This window comes from Belonocnema kinseyi, chromosome 2 (genome assembly GCF_010883055.1).
Source record: "Belonocnema kinseyi isolate 2016_QV_RU_SX_M_011 chromosome 2, B_treatae_v1, whole genome shotgun sequence".
NCBI classification, from domain to species: Eukaryota; Metazoa; Arthropoda; class Insecta; order Hymenoptera; family Cynipidae; genus Belonocnema; species Belonocnema kinseyi.
This window is the reverse complement of record NC_046658.1, coordinates 39,993,403-40,012,245: the sequence shown is the minus strand read 5'-3', so window position 1 is coordinate 40,012,245 and position 18,843 is coordinate 39,993,403. Positions and strand designations below refer to the sequence as shown.

At 32.2% G+C, this 18,843-nt stretch overlaps 1 protein-coding gene across 3 annotated transcripts in view; it reads left to right on the top strand.

Moving 5' to 3' along the window:
- Positions 1-6,753: 6,753 nt before the first annotated feature.
- Positions 6,754-18,843, top strand: part of LOC117167108 (protein CREBRF homolog) — a 23,600-nt gene continuing 11,510 nt past the window's right edge. For 2 of the 3 annotated variants that reach the window (XR_004466355.1, XM_033351761.1), the window contains exons 1-2: positions 6,754-8,010; positions 12,001-12,662. Coding sequence is in view for 2 of the 3 variants with exons in the window: in XM_033351761.1 (XP_033207652.1) it covers positions 12,038-12,662 (625 nt within the window). In the remaining variant the exon portion in view is untranslated. The remainder of the gene's footprint in view (positions 8,011-12,000; positions 12,663-18,843) is intronic. The other variant, XM_033351762.1, reaches the window with a different exon arrangement.

The window sequence follows — 18,843 nt, the reverse complement described above, 5'->3', positions numbered from 1 at the left end:
ATCTGTATATTTACCTTTTTGTTGTTGCTTTAAGGGCATGTGATACTTAGAAAATTGTCGATTTTACAAGTTTTAGGTTCCCCCGGCTTTTTTTCTAGAATAAAAAATATTTGTCTTAAAAATTTGGGAAATGATAGCGAACATTCTAACGGACGTCCCCACACACTTTTTTGTGGGTTAATTCAAAAAAGTTTTAATTTATCAAAATGTGATTGATTTGCATAGCGCTTAGGAAATAGTATCGATTTTTTCAGTGTTAGATTCCCCGGGCTTTTTTCTTAGGATAAGAAATATTTTTCCTTCTAAATCTGGTAAATGATAGCGAACTTGCTAACGGATGTCCCCGCACACTTTTCTTTTGTTTTTTTATCCAAAAATTTTTGATATTGCTCAAAACGTGTGTGTATATTTCAAGGTTATGTGTGTTACTCTTCACCCGAGCGTTACTTCCAAACTACACAATATTTTTGGCCGAAAACTTTGGACTTGCAAATAAACATAGTAACTAATCTCCCGGATTTAACCTTGTTTGCAGGCAATCAAAAAAGTTTATTTCATAAATAATTTCCAGATTATTGGAAAGGCAGAGATGAAAAACGTCGTAACCTCAAATAATGCATATGCATAAAATTTTTATTTAGCACAATAACTTTTTTGTTATTATCCCTCAAAAAAGAGTCTGGGGACGGCCGTTATTATGTTTTATAGCATCTCCGAATTGGCGGACCATAGTACCTTCTTATTTAGAGCTCTAGTCTCATATATTTTTTCTCTCTCTAGAACCCATGTCAGTTCTCCCCAAAGCGTTACCGGTCCATTTTTATATGTCGATGGCCTGCCTGGTATGCCTGGTATTCACATTAGCCTGGTATTGCCATGCCTGGTATTCACATTAGATTTGGGTCGCGGTAATATTCTCCGTCATTTCAGCAGAAAAATAGACTGAATGTGAATGGAATTTGAATAGACTGAATTGGGAAATTACTTTTTTATTTAACGAGAAAATTGGTGTATTCGTTTATTGTCTTCCATATCCTTACGCGTCTTTTATTGTTAGTACTTTAATAAAAAAATTAAATAAAACGTTTTTTTTGCAAACAAATAATGTGTCACTTCTTATTAATAATAAGCATAGTAATAATACTTGTATTCTACATGATGGTGTGAAACTGCAAAATGCCTACAACGTTTCAGCAGATTAGGTTAGATATTCTTCGAAACATTATGTTTAGGAAATGTTTTTCATATACTTTTTTATGTAACAAATACATACGTAATTCCTGTCTACTCAATCTGCAAAGTGCGAACAGTTAAAAGGAACAATATTTTTGCAAAAAATAATGTGCCCATATATTTAAAAAAAAACCAAGTCCTACCGTAGAGATTAAGGAACACTTTTAAACGTGAAAGTTTTCCCACAAGTTATTTAATGTGACGAATATTAAAGAATATTATATCAAATAAACGCAAAAACAATAAGCAACTCAAATTTAGTCTTGACATTCAAAAAAATATCGTTACCATTTATTTAATTATAATTTATTGTAAACAAATATAAAAAATGGTGGCAGCTTGTGTAGTTTGTGGGTGTTGTCAAGACGTTTATATAGGGATATGGTTTCATACGTAAGTAAAGTTATTGAATATAGTAAAATAAAAAATGTTACAAAACAAAAATAAAACCTCAAAATATGAAATTTTGTACCTATGCAATACAAATGGTTATTTTTTATGTTATAGAAATATTGTTCAAATTTTTGACAGTTATTACATTGTTTTTGAACTCACAAAACGATTATTATTGCAGCATTTTCAATCCAGTTTCAAGAAGAATTGAAGGTTACCAAGTTTTTAAAATAATCTATCTGAAACAGGTTTACATGAATGTTCTTTAAAATTCAATTTATTATAACTACAAATTTCTAATGTATTGTTTATCTATTTTTTTAATTAACCGTACAGAATATTTAGGTAATACCCGGGCCCTCCAATTCACTTGACAGAGTCCTGAAACAGATACAGGCAGGTCTACGCCTCATATGTTTTTTCTCTCTCTAGAGCCCATTTCAGTTCTCCCCAAAGCGTTACCGGTCCATTTCTATATGTCGATGATTGGACCACATCTCGTTTCAGATCTGGGATCACTGGATGGGATAGGCCAGTTTCGAGATAGGCAGATTACATATTAGCAGAGTAGAAAAACTTTCCTTGTGTGAAAAATATTTAAAAAAAAGTAAAATATTGATCTTAAACTTGGCTAGTTATCTCGAATTTTCGGCATTTAAAAGTAGAAGCAAATTTAAAGGACAAAGAATTCTTATAAACGCCAGCAAACGTCGGTTTGTGCAACGATTTTTAACGAATTGACAATCGGGTTTAGAGTTTGGAAGTTGGTAACTTACGTCAGAATCGGCCGTAACTTACCGGTAAGTTCTCGAACGATTTTTTTCTCGAGAATTTAAATTTTTCACCGAAACAGATGTAAAGTTTTGCGTTCAAATTACGAAGTAATAGTAAGGAGAAACCATGCTAATGCATTTACGGCGGAAAAGCATGGCAACTTTTTCGGAATAGATAGGGGGGGAGGGGACTTTCTCAATTTGTGAGTGGAATATCTGCGTGATCCGATAGTGCCGAGAGACGAGTGTCATGGCGGTCATTTAAATGTGAGGCAAAGCAAAAGTTGTTTTCGTGCCGTGTTATGTACTATTTTTTCGTTGTTGATAATTTTGAAAAAGATACATATATTTCGAAGCCGTCAGTACTTAATGCATAATTTAATTCGGAGTTAGCTTGCAAGTAAACTTTCCAAAAGTGCTTTTTTTTAAAGTTGAACAAAAGTAATTTAAAGGTTGAGTGGTGCCGATTGCAATTCTGTAATTTTCGTAGCATTAATAATATTCGTTGTAATAATTTTGTAGATAATATGTATTATACGAGATGTAAGAAAAAAAACAAGAATGTGAGATACAAGGTTGATTGGAAGGTGATCTCAGCATTATTGGTAATGTTTTAATTCCTAAAAAAACGTAGAACTTTGAATTTTAAACTGAATAGTTTTTAATTTGGGCGTTTTACAATTTGAAATTATGCGAGTTTTAGGGTTTGCAATTAAAAATTCTATAACTTTTATGAATTCAATTTAAAACTTTCAATTCGAAACAGCATTTTGAAATTAGTCAAAGAGGTTAATGAACATTATTTTTACAAAAGCGTAAATACTTAATAATAAATGGTACAGAACATTTTTATAAATAGTTTTATCAATGTCACTGGAACCTTCATGTAAGATTTCGAATTTTTAAATTAAATGAATTTGATAACGTCTTAATTTCACAGTATTTTATCATTCAAATTTAGCGCTGAAATAGGCGGTATTTCTTTCGGTTCTTGGCGACAGAATTTCAGGCATCTTCGTGGCTCTCGCATATATTTCACTTAAAAGTCAGAACATCCATTTCGAAAAAGTTGCCATGCTTTCATAGCACACAGTTCCTTCTCCTTACTATTGCTTCGTGGTTCAAATGGTTTTGAATGCAACCTGTGATGATTATTATTAACTTAGGGAATACTTTTCTAATTATTAACAGTTGGTGACATTGAGTAGTATAAAAAATATAAAAAATTCAATAACTCGGAAGATAATTAAAACTTTTGAAGACCTTGGGCTTATTTTGAACGGAATTTTGCAAAGTATTTGTCAAAATGATGAAAAAATAATTTTAGAATGTTTTCCCTGTATTTAAGGTTAGAATTTACACAACAAAGTAGCCAAATTTCAAACAGGTGTACAGACTTACATGTTTTAAAATTATTATTCACCTTATTTTACTAAATGTTAGTAATAATAACATACATTTTAAAATTTGAATTATTTTTAGAGTTATTCCAATTTTTAGAAAATATCGAAATTTGAAGTTTTTTTTGCAATATTTTTGATAAAATTGATATTTTGCCGCAAATTTCGATTAATTAGACACAGCATTTTATTACATTTCGTGTTAAAATGTGGAAGGAATGTTAAAGCAACAGGTGAAAAGAATAGTATTTAAGAATATTGATCAGACTGACTAAGATAATGACTGAACAACAAAAAATAGTTATAAATCACAACAATAATATTCAATATCTACTGACTCGTTCCTACATAACTATTTGGATTCGTATAAGCATTTTAGCTGCTTAGTTTTGTTCACTCCAAAATCTAGATAGTTAGCATATTTAGGATGCTAACTATTTATCTTAAGCTGAGTATCATGGGTACTTAGTTTTCATAATAGAAAAATTATAATTGTTAAGGAATGTAAAATCTTACTTAAAACTTGTGCGAAACTAAAGTTTAATCATATTTAGAAGAATGTATGTAATCGACAAATAAAATTATATTCTGAAAAATTTGAAGTATATTGTACATTAAAATAAAAAATACTTTTAATTTCTAATGTTTATTGTTATTTAAGTTTGAGTATAAGTGTCATTTAGCTTAAAAAACAACAAATAATAGTAAAAAATTAAAGTTCTCGATAAATTTTCGCATTCTCGGTAACACGCGGTAATGCTCTCCGTTTCTCCAAATCTTTGTTAACGAGAATTTTGTAACTCAATCACGCGTAACTGACCAGCCCTGACAAGCACAGGTAACCAGGGATGGGTAAGGAAAATACCCTAGGTGTTTGCGTAGTTTGTTTACGATTAATTACTAGGTATTTTATGTGACTACTTTTTTACACGATGTAAATTACGTGTATGTGGGACTTTACGTTCTGAGGTTTTTTATTTCCCTCCACAAAAATAAGCTGTAAAACTTGTTGCCCTTTGCAAACCTTTTCTTGAAATAAAATTAAAAAATCGTATAGGTACATAAACTTATTATAATGAAGTTGGTTTTTCAGTGTATATTTTATTTCTAAATGTTTTTGTATACTGGTTTACTGGTTGTTTAGTGCTTTTGTTTACTGGTCACAAACACTTAACATCAATTTATTTATTAAGTATTAAATTGACCATTATTTCACAATAACAATAATAAAAAATACATAAATGTGAAAAATCACAACAAATTACGAAGGCTTTTTAGGTTTGAATAATAAAACGGTATTCCTGAATCAATTATATTAAAATACATTTTAATTACAAGTATTTAAATGAACAAAAATAACAATATTTCACAATTATCACTTTTAGACGTTCAAAATTAACATCATTCCATAGAATATATAGAAGCTCGAATGGTTTTTTTGCTTCTGTTTCGCTTTAGTTGATATTACTATTTTTCAATGAACAATGTTGACACTAAAAAAAACTCTTACAAATTCCAGTACCAGAAATTTAAAAAAGTGAGTTTATGCACATTTCTACAGGTCCGCCATCTTGTCACGTAATTTACTAGGTATTTTACCTGTTTTCTACGTTAAATAATTCACTTATTAGGTATTTCACGTAACAAAACCTACAGTTACGCGTAACTTCACATCCCTGCAGCTTAACACTTATTACGGAGTGAAGGACAGGGTTGGTAACGTGTAATACTCCACCTACCGTGGTTTTCTATGCGTATATTATCTCTCTAGTCTTCTACGAACTTTGAAGTATATTACGTCCGAATGGAAACTTTCACTGCGCATGTGTCAATTTCGAAAAATACATCATATATTCTATTTTTCTTGATGTGGGTCGTGGTTGCAGTGTTCTCTTTTCAAATTTTCATTGCAATAAATTGTAAAAGAAATTTATCAAAGGAGTAGCTCTAAAGGAAAAATGTTGAACCAATTGTCCTTCAAATTCATATAAGTCAGGAAAGGAAAAAATGCTGCTTTGTGCATGATTTGTGATAGTGCAATTCACAATACTACATAATCTAGAATTCTACACAAATTTTCAGAGTTTTATGTTTATCGATTCATATTATATTACTTATATTATTTTATTCGCCTCGTAAATATCGCGCAAAACACCAGTATTTAAAAAATTTAAATTTAAATAAATGCTAAGGCAGTTTGAGGTTGTAATTAGGGAGACAATATTATGCCTAATAAATATTATCGAATGAATCAAAAGACTCGTGAAAGTTTACAGTCCTTTCTTCCGCTTGAAAAAAATCCTTCAATGTGATTACATTATGATATTGGGTATTTCTTCTCAGTCCGAGCTTAATTATTATTTTAAACTACTATAACGCATTTTACAGAATTATTAATAATTATTACATTTCAAAAGTGATGTTATGTACTTGTTAACGCTGATGACACTGATTTTGCAAGTGGGCCATCTTGAAAACAGAACGTACAGGAGTTTTCTACTGTTTTCGACGTATATTACGGCAAAACTTAATATGCGTAGAAAATACTCGAGTTACGCGTAACTGACCAACCCTGGTGAAGGAAGTCTTGTTCCTAGGGCTCCTAGGTACCCGACACTTTCAAAGATCAATTTAGGAATTAACATCTAAGTTCTTCTAAACTGTTCATCAAATAACGCAACGGCGAACAATGCGATGAATTATTGTAAAACAAAGTTGTTAGGGCCAACGGTACTCATTAACGATACTCCGACTGTTATTTTGGCATGAGAAAACAAAATTCTCCACAATTATCCATGAAAAAAAAATTGTTTATGAGATAATTAATTTAATTCAGATTCAGGAAAATTAAGTCTCGGCACTAGATAGTTGTTAGGGCTGTTAAGGTTTAGTACCTCCACGTTCTCACACATGCAAACACTGCTCGACACAGTGCGATTGGCATGCGATTTGAAAGCCCGTCTGTGACGTAGGCATGACGCAGCTTCAAGAAAGTGATGTTTATTTTCAAGTTTCCTCCAGTGCAAGGTTTTGATTCGCACGAAAGCGAGTGGGTGCTGACTTGTTTCAATTCAAATCGCGATTTAAAAGATTCTTTCAGTGCAGTTTCCAGTTGAAATTTTCGAGAAAACCAGGAAGAGGAAAAAGAAAAAATGATTGTTGCGCGTGGGACAATATTGCGAATTCCCCCGAAGTGAGGTGGCAGGCAGATCTCCGATTGGACGAAACAAGCCCTTGTGCATGTGACCTCTTCACGTTCATGCAAAACTCGGAGATTCTAAGTTTATTTGTCTCGCTATCACATTAGAACAACAATAACAAATTTAACAACCAGTGGTTTCAATGCTTTCAAATGTTTACGAAAGATATCATTGTCGAGTGCATGTCTTCGATGTTCAGTGCTTAGGAAAGTGCTTGAAAAGTGAAAGAGTGAGAAAAACAAAGTAAGGGAAAGAGGTAGGCGATGTTGTCAGTTGTGGCCCTGTCGGGTCGAGCCAGTGTATTTTGCTGACGAAAGTCATGGTCACCAGGCGCACGGGTAACTCTATTCTCAAACCTGCTAAACAAACCTCAGACTCCGATCGAAGAGGATTGTGACATGTTTTTCGGGACTAGATGGGAGCGTAGAGTTTCTAATTTCTTTGTATTCGACTTTTCGAACATCAGTTAATTTTCGAAGATAGGCCATTTTTGATTGTCCATAAAGTGTATATATATATATATGTAAGCTAGTTCGCACTGTCATCGAGTGGTCGTTGTCCTCCTACGCAAACGTTGCTTGGACACGCGTATCGGAGTCCTGCCCTGTTCCTATACGTCTCCTTACGTTTCCTACTTTGGATTTTCTAGCACGTATCAATACATTAGTGACAGTGCCAATACTAATACCACGCGCCATCGGGTCGCAGATGGACCCTCCCTACCATCATCCAGTCGCTTTGTTTACGTTCCCAGTGGTCTGCGAGCAGCATCTGCTGCATGCTCGAATATGTAGTAGCAACAACTAGTGTAGTGACAACTTTTTCCCGGTGAGAAAACGATATATACTTCGTAAAAATATACCTATTTTCTGCAATTTTACGTTGTCGAAAACCGATCCTTCTGAAAGTGTTCGACCTTAATGATCAAAACGTGAGAGTAGCGGTGGGGGAACTCATGGAAATTCAACGTAAACAAAGAGACTCCAGACTCTGATGCTTTGAGATTGGAAGGTTAGTAAGTCCTGAAATTATTATAGATATAGGACATTGAATTAGATCTAATTTTCGTTATTTTTCATAAGATAGCAAGGTTTTTAAAACCTTTTTATTTGTGAATAATAGTTTTTGAGCGGATCGAGCAGCTGTTTGTTGGCAGCACATGGCACAATGTGCTTTACCAAAAGGCAAAGCTTATTAAAATGATACGTTGTGTAATTTTTTTATCGGAGTGGTTAGTCGTTCAACGGTTTTTTTTCCTTACTCGAGTTTTAGCAGCTATAATCGGAAAACTATTGTGTACGTAATCCTTATGATTTACACATATACAGACTAAGACTGCAAATACTTCACTCTCAAATCGTACTTTAGTATTTTCGGTCGAAATAAATTTATTCTGTAATGAAGATAAAAACACGCACCAAAAATAGTAAAAAAATTTAGAAATTTGCATTTTGGTTTGAGACTTTTACACACAGTGCAGATAAATATTTATTAAGTTATATAATTGAATTAAAAATTTGAATACGTATATATGTATATGCAGACAGTTTTATAGAAGCTATAGTATTGATCGAATTCTTTGTTGGCTTCAAGGGAAGGACCACATCACTTTTTAGCTGTTATAAATTATAAGTGATATGGGAATGGATTTGACAGATTGTTTTTTTAAATATATAATTTCACAAACGAAAAATCCTCTAAATGATTGAAAATTATAAACCAAATATAAACCTAGAGGCAAAAGACGTAATAAACTCGTGTGCAATTTTATCAGCAGTTATGGTATAGAAATATAAGTACATTTATTATGATACAACTGTAAAAAAAATTAATCAGAACTTCTGTTCGTAATTTTAATAAGAATTATGAATATGGAAAAACAAGCAAACAATATTGCACCGAAACAATTTTTTTTTAATTCTCTAAGCCTTTCTATGTCCAATAATAAATACTTATTTTTTATCGAAGTTTTGCACATGAAAAGTAAGTGGAATACTATCAGCGAAGGAAATTAATTTTTTTTTAAATATTTTACAAGAAAGTAGTTTTTTACATAAATCTTGATACTTTCTCCTCATACCTGCCTACCTGCTTCTCTGGGCCTAGGGGCAAACATCGTGTTTTAACCTGTTCTACAAGTACCGAAACTTTTACAAATGTTTTAAAATTTATTCATCAAAAAATTAATAATCATGTGGGGCTTTTTTCTCATTTTCAAATACTATTCCGATATTTTTACATTAAAAAATGTCATTTTATACCATACAAAGGCTACTTATTTTGTTAATTACTCACATATACGTCGACGATGTGTTATTTCTTTCAAAACTCAAGCATAAAATAATGTATTTTTTTAATTGTTATACATTTTTATGAGAACAAGAAGTTTTAATTATTTTTTTGTTTAATCTTTTATAAAAATTACAAAGAAGCGATTTAATATGTTTTATAAAGTTCACCATTAAAACGAAATTTTTGTCAAAGAATTCCTAAGTATAATAATAAAAAAGATGATAAGAAAATAATTTCTAACCAAACCTTATTATGTCATAATTTACATAAAATGGAGTATTAGAGAAAAATATGTTTTCAACCAATATTTTGATACTACATTTTATATTTAAAAGTTAAAAAATATTATGGCATAAGGGCCTGAATCACAAATTTTAGAAAAAGGGATTATTTGTTCAAAAAAATTCAATTACACATCTTAAACAAACGCTACTTTTATAATCTCATTAATGTATTAATTTTTTTGTTCGTATGCTATAAAAGTCTAACTATGAATTTGCTCTCTTAGGTTCAATGTGCGCAGTCGCATCAAGCTGGACTGCTGATGACGACATTTACTCAAAACCTAATACGTTTTATTATCCATATTATTTTAAATGAAATATTGGATTTCTTATTAACATCCAAAGTTGAAAAAAATATGCTCCTCGAGAGAAAAAACACTTTGTCAATAAATCTTCTTGAAACATAATAACATTTCCCAATAAGACTTCAGGGTTCAATTTAGCGTTTATTTATCTCAAAAGTATACTTTCTCATTTTTCTTTTTAAATTGAAAATTTGATTTTTGAGGACGTTTTTTAATTCTTGTGAAAATGTGTCTTAGATCATTATGGCATCCAATTTTTCATTGATTGTTACATAAGAAGGGCTAGTTCGAAATGATATATTCCTATAATCTTTTATGATGATATATAAAAATAGAGACATTAAACCCTAGACTTGGTTTCTGAACAGAAGGTTTCGGGTTTTTAGTGATCTGTGTAGATTTAGATTCGATTTTATACTCCATCTATAACCTTTTCGGGTTTTTGACATGTATCTCTCCCCCCTCCCCCCCTCGCAGTAGGTCGTCAGACATATGGCCCATTGAACCCTTTAACTTACATTCCTTCTCAAACCCGCAATTACTCCAACTCTCATAATAAGCTTCCAAGCACTGTCTGATCTCTGACGTACTCAATCCTGAGGGTTTTTCCAATCTCCAAAATCCCCGAACCCCTTCTGTTGGACATCGACGAGTTTGGATGTACATATTTGAAGGCATTGAATACCCACACATTGGCGTCAAACCTCCTATTCGGGATTATCGCCACAAGCGATAATCCCGAATGTCATCCATCCACGCGCTAATTGCGCCCTTCCGTGGTTAACTTAAGAAATAAGTGTAAGTTTATCAAAAATAATTTGTTATAAGTTGTAAGTGTTATGTAACTATTTTTGTTGCATTCTTATGGCGTTATTATTTTTACGATAAAAACGTATACTTTATTTTTTATAAGTGCTTGCAAGTTCGGTTTCTCGTGTCTGCGGAGCGTGTGCAGTGTCCGATTCTCAATGTGCTTGAAGTTCTGAACGTTCAAATGAACGAAATTTTTTACTGGCGACTTTGTAAACTTAAAAAACTGCTAAAATGTTTCTTTTTCTTATATTGCAAATAATTTATTATAGTAAAAGAATTATCATGCATATTTTAAATTACAATTGGAACAATATTTGTGGGCAAAGTAGAAATGGGGAAAAATATTTCGTTCAGAACTTTAGGTACATCGATTCTCAAATTTTATGTCAGAATGTATTTGCACAAGGTTGTGTATACAAAGCCGGTACCATCTTGCTACTTTGTTTCCCAGACTAAAAATCTTTGGAAAATGCTATTTCTGTAACCAGTCACAGGAGTGTCTTCCAGCCCCCCTCCCCACGAGATGTTAAAGAAAAGTTAGAGAAAATTGCATTCCAAGAATTCCACGAATTCCTTAAATAGCATGAATTCCTTGATTTCCATGAATTCCATGAATACGCGCAATCAACCGCTACCTTTCTAGAAATATGCTTTTAAAAAACACCGGTAAACAAATTGTTGGTACCAGTATTTTTTTTTACCGGTACCGACAATTTTTTTTTAACGGGACCAGCAATTTTTTTTAATGGTACCGACAGCGTACACTTCGTTCGGGCAAAACTAACCGCGTGCTAATAAAATTAGCTATTTATTCGCACACTTCGCACGCAGTTGTGGCAAGCTTCACACTCGTAATTAATCACCTACTTCGCGCACTGGCATCAAAGTATGCTATTTTTTATTGTCAACTTATTTCAGGTGCTTAGGCAACATCAAAAAAAACTTAATGGGTTTATATACACCGGAAGAAAATTATTGACAGAATAATTCTACTCTTGAAGATGATTATTATGTAAACAAAGATATGTGCAAGGCAATCTTTTCACATATCTAGTAATAAGTGTATGTCTGTGTTAGGAATATTATATGATAAAATTTATGGAACCTTAAAAACTGCTGATTGTTAAAGTTTTACATCTTAAATTATTTTTAAACCCTAAATTTTAAAACATTCAAATATTTTAGTAGATACAAGACAACATTTTTTGTTATGATTCATCCATAAATTCGGGTTCATTCTCATGAAAATTAACGAAAATTTAAAATACTAATTAGTCTAAATGTTTCAAGATTTGTTTTTCTTTAAGGTTTTTAAATAAACGAAGCTTGTGATCCCTTGAAGAAATGGGAGACTCTGCATATCCGGAATTTATGCTGGAGGTTGGAAGCAACGCGATGGACAATATAGTGAAGCAAGAGCCTCAAACGGAGATGGGGACGTCGGCGTCTGTTCCCATCCCCGGTGGACATCGAGGAATAAGAGGTGTTTATGACCAATTTTCACCTTCACCGCTGGCGGTATCGTCGGTGTGGGGTACAAGACCAGACCAAATGGATTCTTCTTTTAAGATGGACTCACTTCAATTAGATACGTCATTTAAGATGGACGATGACGATATCTTCCAAGTAGACAAAGCAGATCTCATACAGGGTCCAACGCTCGCCGAACTTAACGCCAATGATGATACGCTTCTGGGGGATTTGAATTTTGACGATCTCCTCTTACCAGAAGAGAGGATTCAATTCAGGATAGGAATCGACAGTGTGCCATCTACCAGTTCTTTATACACTACCAGTGGACCTGGGTTCGCTCCAAGCAGTTTTCCTCAATCAGCGCAGTCATTTCGTAGTTGTCCACCTTATGTTAATACTTCTGGTTTCAATCTCAATGGTGGGGTTGGTCTTGTAGACAGTTTTGAAACTGTCAGTCCTCCTGCATTCCCCAGTCCTGGAACCAGCAATGTTGCAGGTACGTAAAAGCACCAGAATGATAGTTTGATTGGCCTGAAAGGGGTGTGCTACATTTAATGCAAAAAAGTTGTAAGTTTTTCATTTTAAGCACTTTGAAATAGATCATTACATTCTCATCTGAAATGAGAAGGTATTAGTTTGCACGTTTGTTATTAATCAATTTTGTTTAGAGCACGTAGTTTTTGTTTCATTCCTAAAAATAATATTAAAAATTTTGGACAAACGGAACAAGACAGAAAAAAACTGTTCGCCCAAAAAAGAGCTACAAATTTGATATAGTCATTTTTTAATAGGGTGCATAGTTTTTGTTTTATTGATAAAAAACAACATTAAAAATAAAGAATTAAATTTTTGGACAAACGACACAAGCTATGGAAAAAATGAATAGACAAAAGTTACTCTTCCAAAAAAGAGTGAAAACTCATCCAAATTTGTCATCAATAATTTTTTGATAGGACTCGAGCCGGAAAGAATAAAAATCGCATTAAAAAATTTAAATTTTTGAAAATCGACAAAGGGCACGAAACAAAATAGATAAAAGTTTTTCTCGCAAATGGATGTACACATTTTACGCTAGCTATGATATTATTTTATTTAAGAATTTTTTTCGTCTGTGTTATATCTACAAATTTGCTTAGAACCATCTTACGCTAGAAAACGTATTTTTAGTTCAAATCGTAAAAAATAACATTGAAAATAAACAAATTAAATTCATGGAAAAACGACGCACGTTGCAATGAAATATTTAATAGTTTTCTTTTTTATATGATGCATACTTTTGTTTGATTATAAAATTAAGACAATGAGAATAAGTTTGTTTGAATAAATGTAATATACATTTGATAACCATTTTGTCTAATTTGTTGTACAATTACTCTAAAGAGTATAAAGACTATCGGTACAGGCCGCTTTTTTCTAAAAAAATTATATTTTTCATGTAAAAATTAAAGAAATGAATTTTCTCGACAGTATCGTTGTAGTAATGTATTCTACTATTCAGCGAAACAGGGAGTAGGTAAGGCAGTTTTAAATATTTTTAAATACAAGAAATAAATTTATGCTTAACGAAACAGTTGACTTTTCAACCAAAAATAATACTTGTGTAAAAAATGGTTTACTTTTTTCAAGAAAATAGATTAACTTTCGAGAAGACAGTGAGATTTGCAATACAAAATATTAATTTTCCAAATAGTTATTTTCGAATACTAATTTTCCAATGAAATAATGTAAGTTTCAACTGAAAAGGAGGACTTTTCAAGAAAATCATTGAATTTTGGGTTAGATTGCAGAACAAGGGCGTCATCTGTCACCTCTATTTTGGCTGTAAAATTTTTGTTTGTCAACAAACTATTAGAATCTTGGATTGAAAGATAAATGAAGTAATTTGACGATATATCGTTAGAGATATAAATTAATAAGATATAAGTTAGAGAAAATTGCATTCCGCGAATTCCGTGAATTCTATAAATTCCACGAATTCCTCAAATAGAATGAATTCTTTTAATTGTATGAATTCCTTTATTTCCATGAATTCCATGAATACGCGCGATTAATAATAATTAATATCGATGGGTCCGAATAAAATACACCTATCTCACGCGGGTAAATTCTAAATCCCCTAACTTTACCGGACCTCTTTAAAAACAGCGCATCTGTAGCTTGCAGATTCTAAACCTCGTAACTTTACTGATAGTCCAGGCGTGTGGTAATTTGGTCCGAGAAAAAATCCTACTTGCAATGTTTTTAATGAGAAAGTTTCGTTAAGGGGTCCTTTTTGACATATCAAAAATGCTAGAACAGATCAATTGCCAAACCGGGGGTTTTTTTTTAAACAGTTCCAAAAGTTACTTTTGCGTGGACGGATAATTCCCATTGCATTTTAGATTAAAGTGTCCAACAGAAAAAAGAAAGGAAACAAAATTCTGTTGGAAAAATAATCCGCTAACTTCTATTGCTTCCGAGTTATGATATATTGAAAAATCCTCATTTTTTTGGATTTTCAGCGAAAAATCACTTAGTTTAAAAAAACACTGTGTATCTTCGGAACGTACTTACTGCACGCAAAAGTTTTCCACAGGTGAGTGAAACTAGACTCAATTTGCTGTAATTATAAAAAAAAGAACAATATCCTACCTGTGACAGGTCATGAGTTATGGCCCCTCAAAGTTGGCCATTTTTGCCTGTTTTTACGGGCAAAAAAGTGGACTTCAGTTTTTTCCAAATAAATCCTGTCGAGTTCAGTTTACGTTAATTGTACCAGAGGATGAAATTTTTCATTTTTTTTTGCATTTTTGAATAAAATCGAAGAAGTTGTGTTTTTGGAAAATACCTCATTTCCTGTGGATCCCACCACAAAGTTCCTAGAGAATAAATGAAAGTGAAGCCAATTTGGCATAAGATCAACAACAAAAAGTGCCCTAGCCCAAATAGGTCTCGAGATATGACCTTGGAAAGTGCACTCTTCATGCATAGAGGCACCTGAGTGTACCGTAAAGTAGAAATACGGTCATATTTCGAAATTTTCGTCCCAAATAAGTGTTATATGATTCATTTATCATGTATAATACGTCTTTTGACATTGATAAATAAATAATTGTTTATAACAAAAGCTTGCCATCACTACTGATGATTACGTTTTGACCATTTTTAGCATTTTTGTGTCAAAAAAGTCATCGTAATTGATTAAAAATGTGTAATATGTTTTTTATCCATAAGAATATATTTTTATTAATAATTGATCATAACAAAATTTTGCTATAACCACTGTTGAGTACTTTTTGACTACTTTCGTGGCAAAAAAGTACTTATCATTGATTAAAAATGTGGCATATATTTTTTAGCAATAAACAAATAGTTTTTCAATAATTATTCATTATAAAATCTTGTCATAATCACTTTTGAATACTTTTGCAGCACGAAAGCTTTATAAGTAATTAAAAATGTGAAGTATATTTTTGATCAATAAACAAATAGTTTTTTGTAATTTTTTGTAACAATACCTTCTAGTGAATACTTTTTCTGCATTCAATTCCGTACTTACCTCCAAGGTGCTTGTAAATTTTTTGGCATTAAAATAATTAAGTAATTGATTAGTTGAAAGTAATGACATATGAAATGTAATTCAATAATATAAAAAATTTCAAGAAAACTATTGGTGTATTACTTTGTATAAAAATAAATACTCATTTCGACACCACCCAGCAGGTCGGTTTCTTAATATTGAATCACGTTTGATATGTAATTACTTTCAACTAATCAATTAGTTACTTATTCTTAATGCGAAAAAATGAGCACAGCATATTATGTACAATTTACAGAAATCACTGCGAATTACAAGTGCCTTGGAGGTAAGTGTGGAATTGAATGTAGAAAAAGTTATCATTAGAAGACATTGTTACAAACAATTACAAAAAACTATTTATTTATTGATAAAAAATATACTTCACATTTTTAATTAATTATAAAGCTTTCGTGCTGTAAAAGTAGTCAAAAGTGATTATGACAAGATTTTATAATGAATAATGATTAAAAAACGATTTGTTTATTATTAAAAAAAAAATATATATATCACATTTTTAAGGAATCATAAGTACTTTTTTGCCACAAAAGTAGCCAAAAAATACTCAACAGTGGTTATGGCAATATTTTGTTATAAACCATTATTAATAAAAATATTTTCTTATGGATAAAAAACATATTACATTTTTAATCAATTACGATGACTTTTTTGTCACAAAAATGCTAAAAATGGCCAAAAAGTAATTATAAATAGTGATAGTAAGCTTTTGTTATAAACAATTATTTATTTATCAATGTCAAAAGACGTATTATACATGATAAATGAATGTATATAAACTTATTTGGGACAAAAATTTCGAAATATGACCGTAGTTTTACTTTACGGACGTTCAGGTGCCTCTATGTATGAAGAGTGCACTTTCCAAGGTCATATCTCGTGACCTATTTGGACTAGGACACTTTTTTTTATTTTACGTCAAATTGGCTCCACTTTCATTTATTCTGTAGGAACTTTGTGGTGGGATCCACAGGAAATGAGGTATTTTCCAAAAACACAACTTCTTTTTTAGTCAAAAATGCAACAACAACAAAATGAAATTTTTCGAAACCTTACAATTCCCAAAATAATAGGTCTAAAAGACTTTGTTTTTTTAGATATACGCAGATTTTTGTAGACTATTTTTCATCCTCTGGCATGATCAATGTAAACTGAACTTGACAGGATTTATTTGGAAAAAGCAAAAGTCCACTTTTTTGCCCGTAAAAACAGGAAAAAATTGCCCTATCATAGGTAGGATATTGTTCTTTTTAGTGGGATGACGGTCGTGGGGGCTAAAGTGTAGGCTTTGGACCCACTCCTTCGGCTTGCGGGTTCGATTCCCGCCTCGCACTCTGAAAGAGTCTCGGTGGCCCATGTGGTGAACATATTAGAAGCTTCCATTCCATATTGTTCTTTTTTTTTGTAATTACAGCATATTGAGTCTAGTTTTACTCACCCGTGGGACACTTTTCCGTGCAGTAATTATATGCGAAGAAACACAGTGTTTTTTGAAACTAAGTGATTTTTCGCTGAAAATAAAAAAAAATGAGGATTTTTCAATATATCATAACTCGGAAGCAATAGAAGTTAGCGGATTATTTTTCCAACAGAATTTTGTTTCCTTTCTTTTTTCTGTTGGACATTTTATTCTAAAATGCAATAGAAATTATCCGTCCACGCTAAAGTAACTTTTGAAAATGCTAAAAAAAAACCCGGTTTAGTAATTGATCTGTTCTAGCATTTTTGATATGTCAAAAAGGACCCCTTACCGAAACTATTTCATTAACAACCTTTCAAGTAAGATTTTTTCTGGAATTGCACTCATTATTTCGACGTAATGCCTGGACTTTGAGTCTGTTTAAAAGCAACGTAACTCGATTTTTCCCTTTTTTCAGTAGAGCTCATTTTAATCGTCACAATTCTGTTTCGTTTGAAATCGAAATGCAATCGACGGAAATGTGAAGTAGTACATGTTTTTGAAATATTATAAACATCTTTTATATGTAATTCACTAATCTTACGGCTGCTGAACCATTTTTCTTCGGCAAAGCTGAATACCCAATTGAATTACGATCTACTACTGTTAAAGCAAAATATTACGATGGGAATTGTTGAGACATGACAGTAGCAGTACAAAAGAGGTTATTTTTTAAAAAGGTTTAGCTGCATTAGTTTATAAATTTAAACCGAAGAAAATATTTATAATGTTTCTGCTTGTCTATTTTAACAGCTGTCGTATCTAGCACCGTGTCAGGCGACATTTTAATGCTTCTTTCATTACTTACTGCGGTCAAAACGAGCCCGAACGTGATACACGCCGGTTGCCAGTATACCAAATGGTATCGCTGTCCGTTTGAAAATTCCAGGGGAGACTCGAGTTACCTTTTTTTTTTTATCGGGACAATATGATTCAAAAATCACTTGCGTGTTTTGCATTTTCCTTCTTATCAGTGAAAAAAACGATGTGCAGCTTTGTATTTAATGCCGAATTGTAGATCTGAGTCTTGCGAATATAGTTATCTAATCTTTGGAAAATCGTCAAAAATCGAGCTACGTTGTTTTTAAACAGGCTCAGTAAAGTTACGAGGTTTAGAATTTGCAGTCTACAGATGCGTTGTTTTTAAAGAGATCCGGTACAGTTAGGGGATTTAGAATTGACCCGCGTGAGATAGGTGTTTTTTATCAGGGCCCATCGATATAACGAGAAGTTGGAAATGGGTAATGGGGATCCCGCACTTACAAAACGTTGGAAAAGGGTAAGTATTTGACAAAATTATTTTTGTGACCTGTCAAAGGGGTGTTTCTCGTTGTTTGGATGTTTAAAAGGACCTAAAAGGTGAGTTAAATATGGTCATTCCGATACCGTGACACACCAATGTTTAAGATATCGTAGTAACAAAAGTAACATTAATTTTAAACTTCTGCTTGGTCAAATCGCTTCATTTATCGTTCAATTACATATTCTAATAGTTTGTTGCCGAAAAAACTGTATTTCAACAAAAAAAAGTGACGCCCCTATTCTGCAATTGTGGGTCCGGATGCAATAAGGGCACATAAAATTTTTTCGTGCGAAAACGAAGTCCCCTGGAGGCTTTAGAAAAAATTTTCGAATTTTAATTTT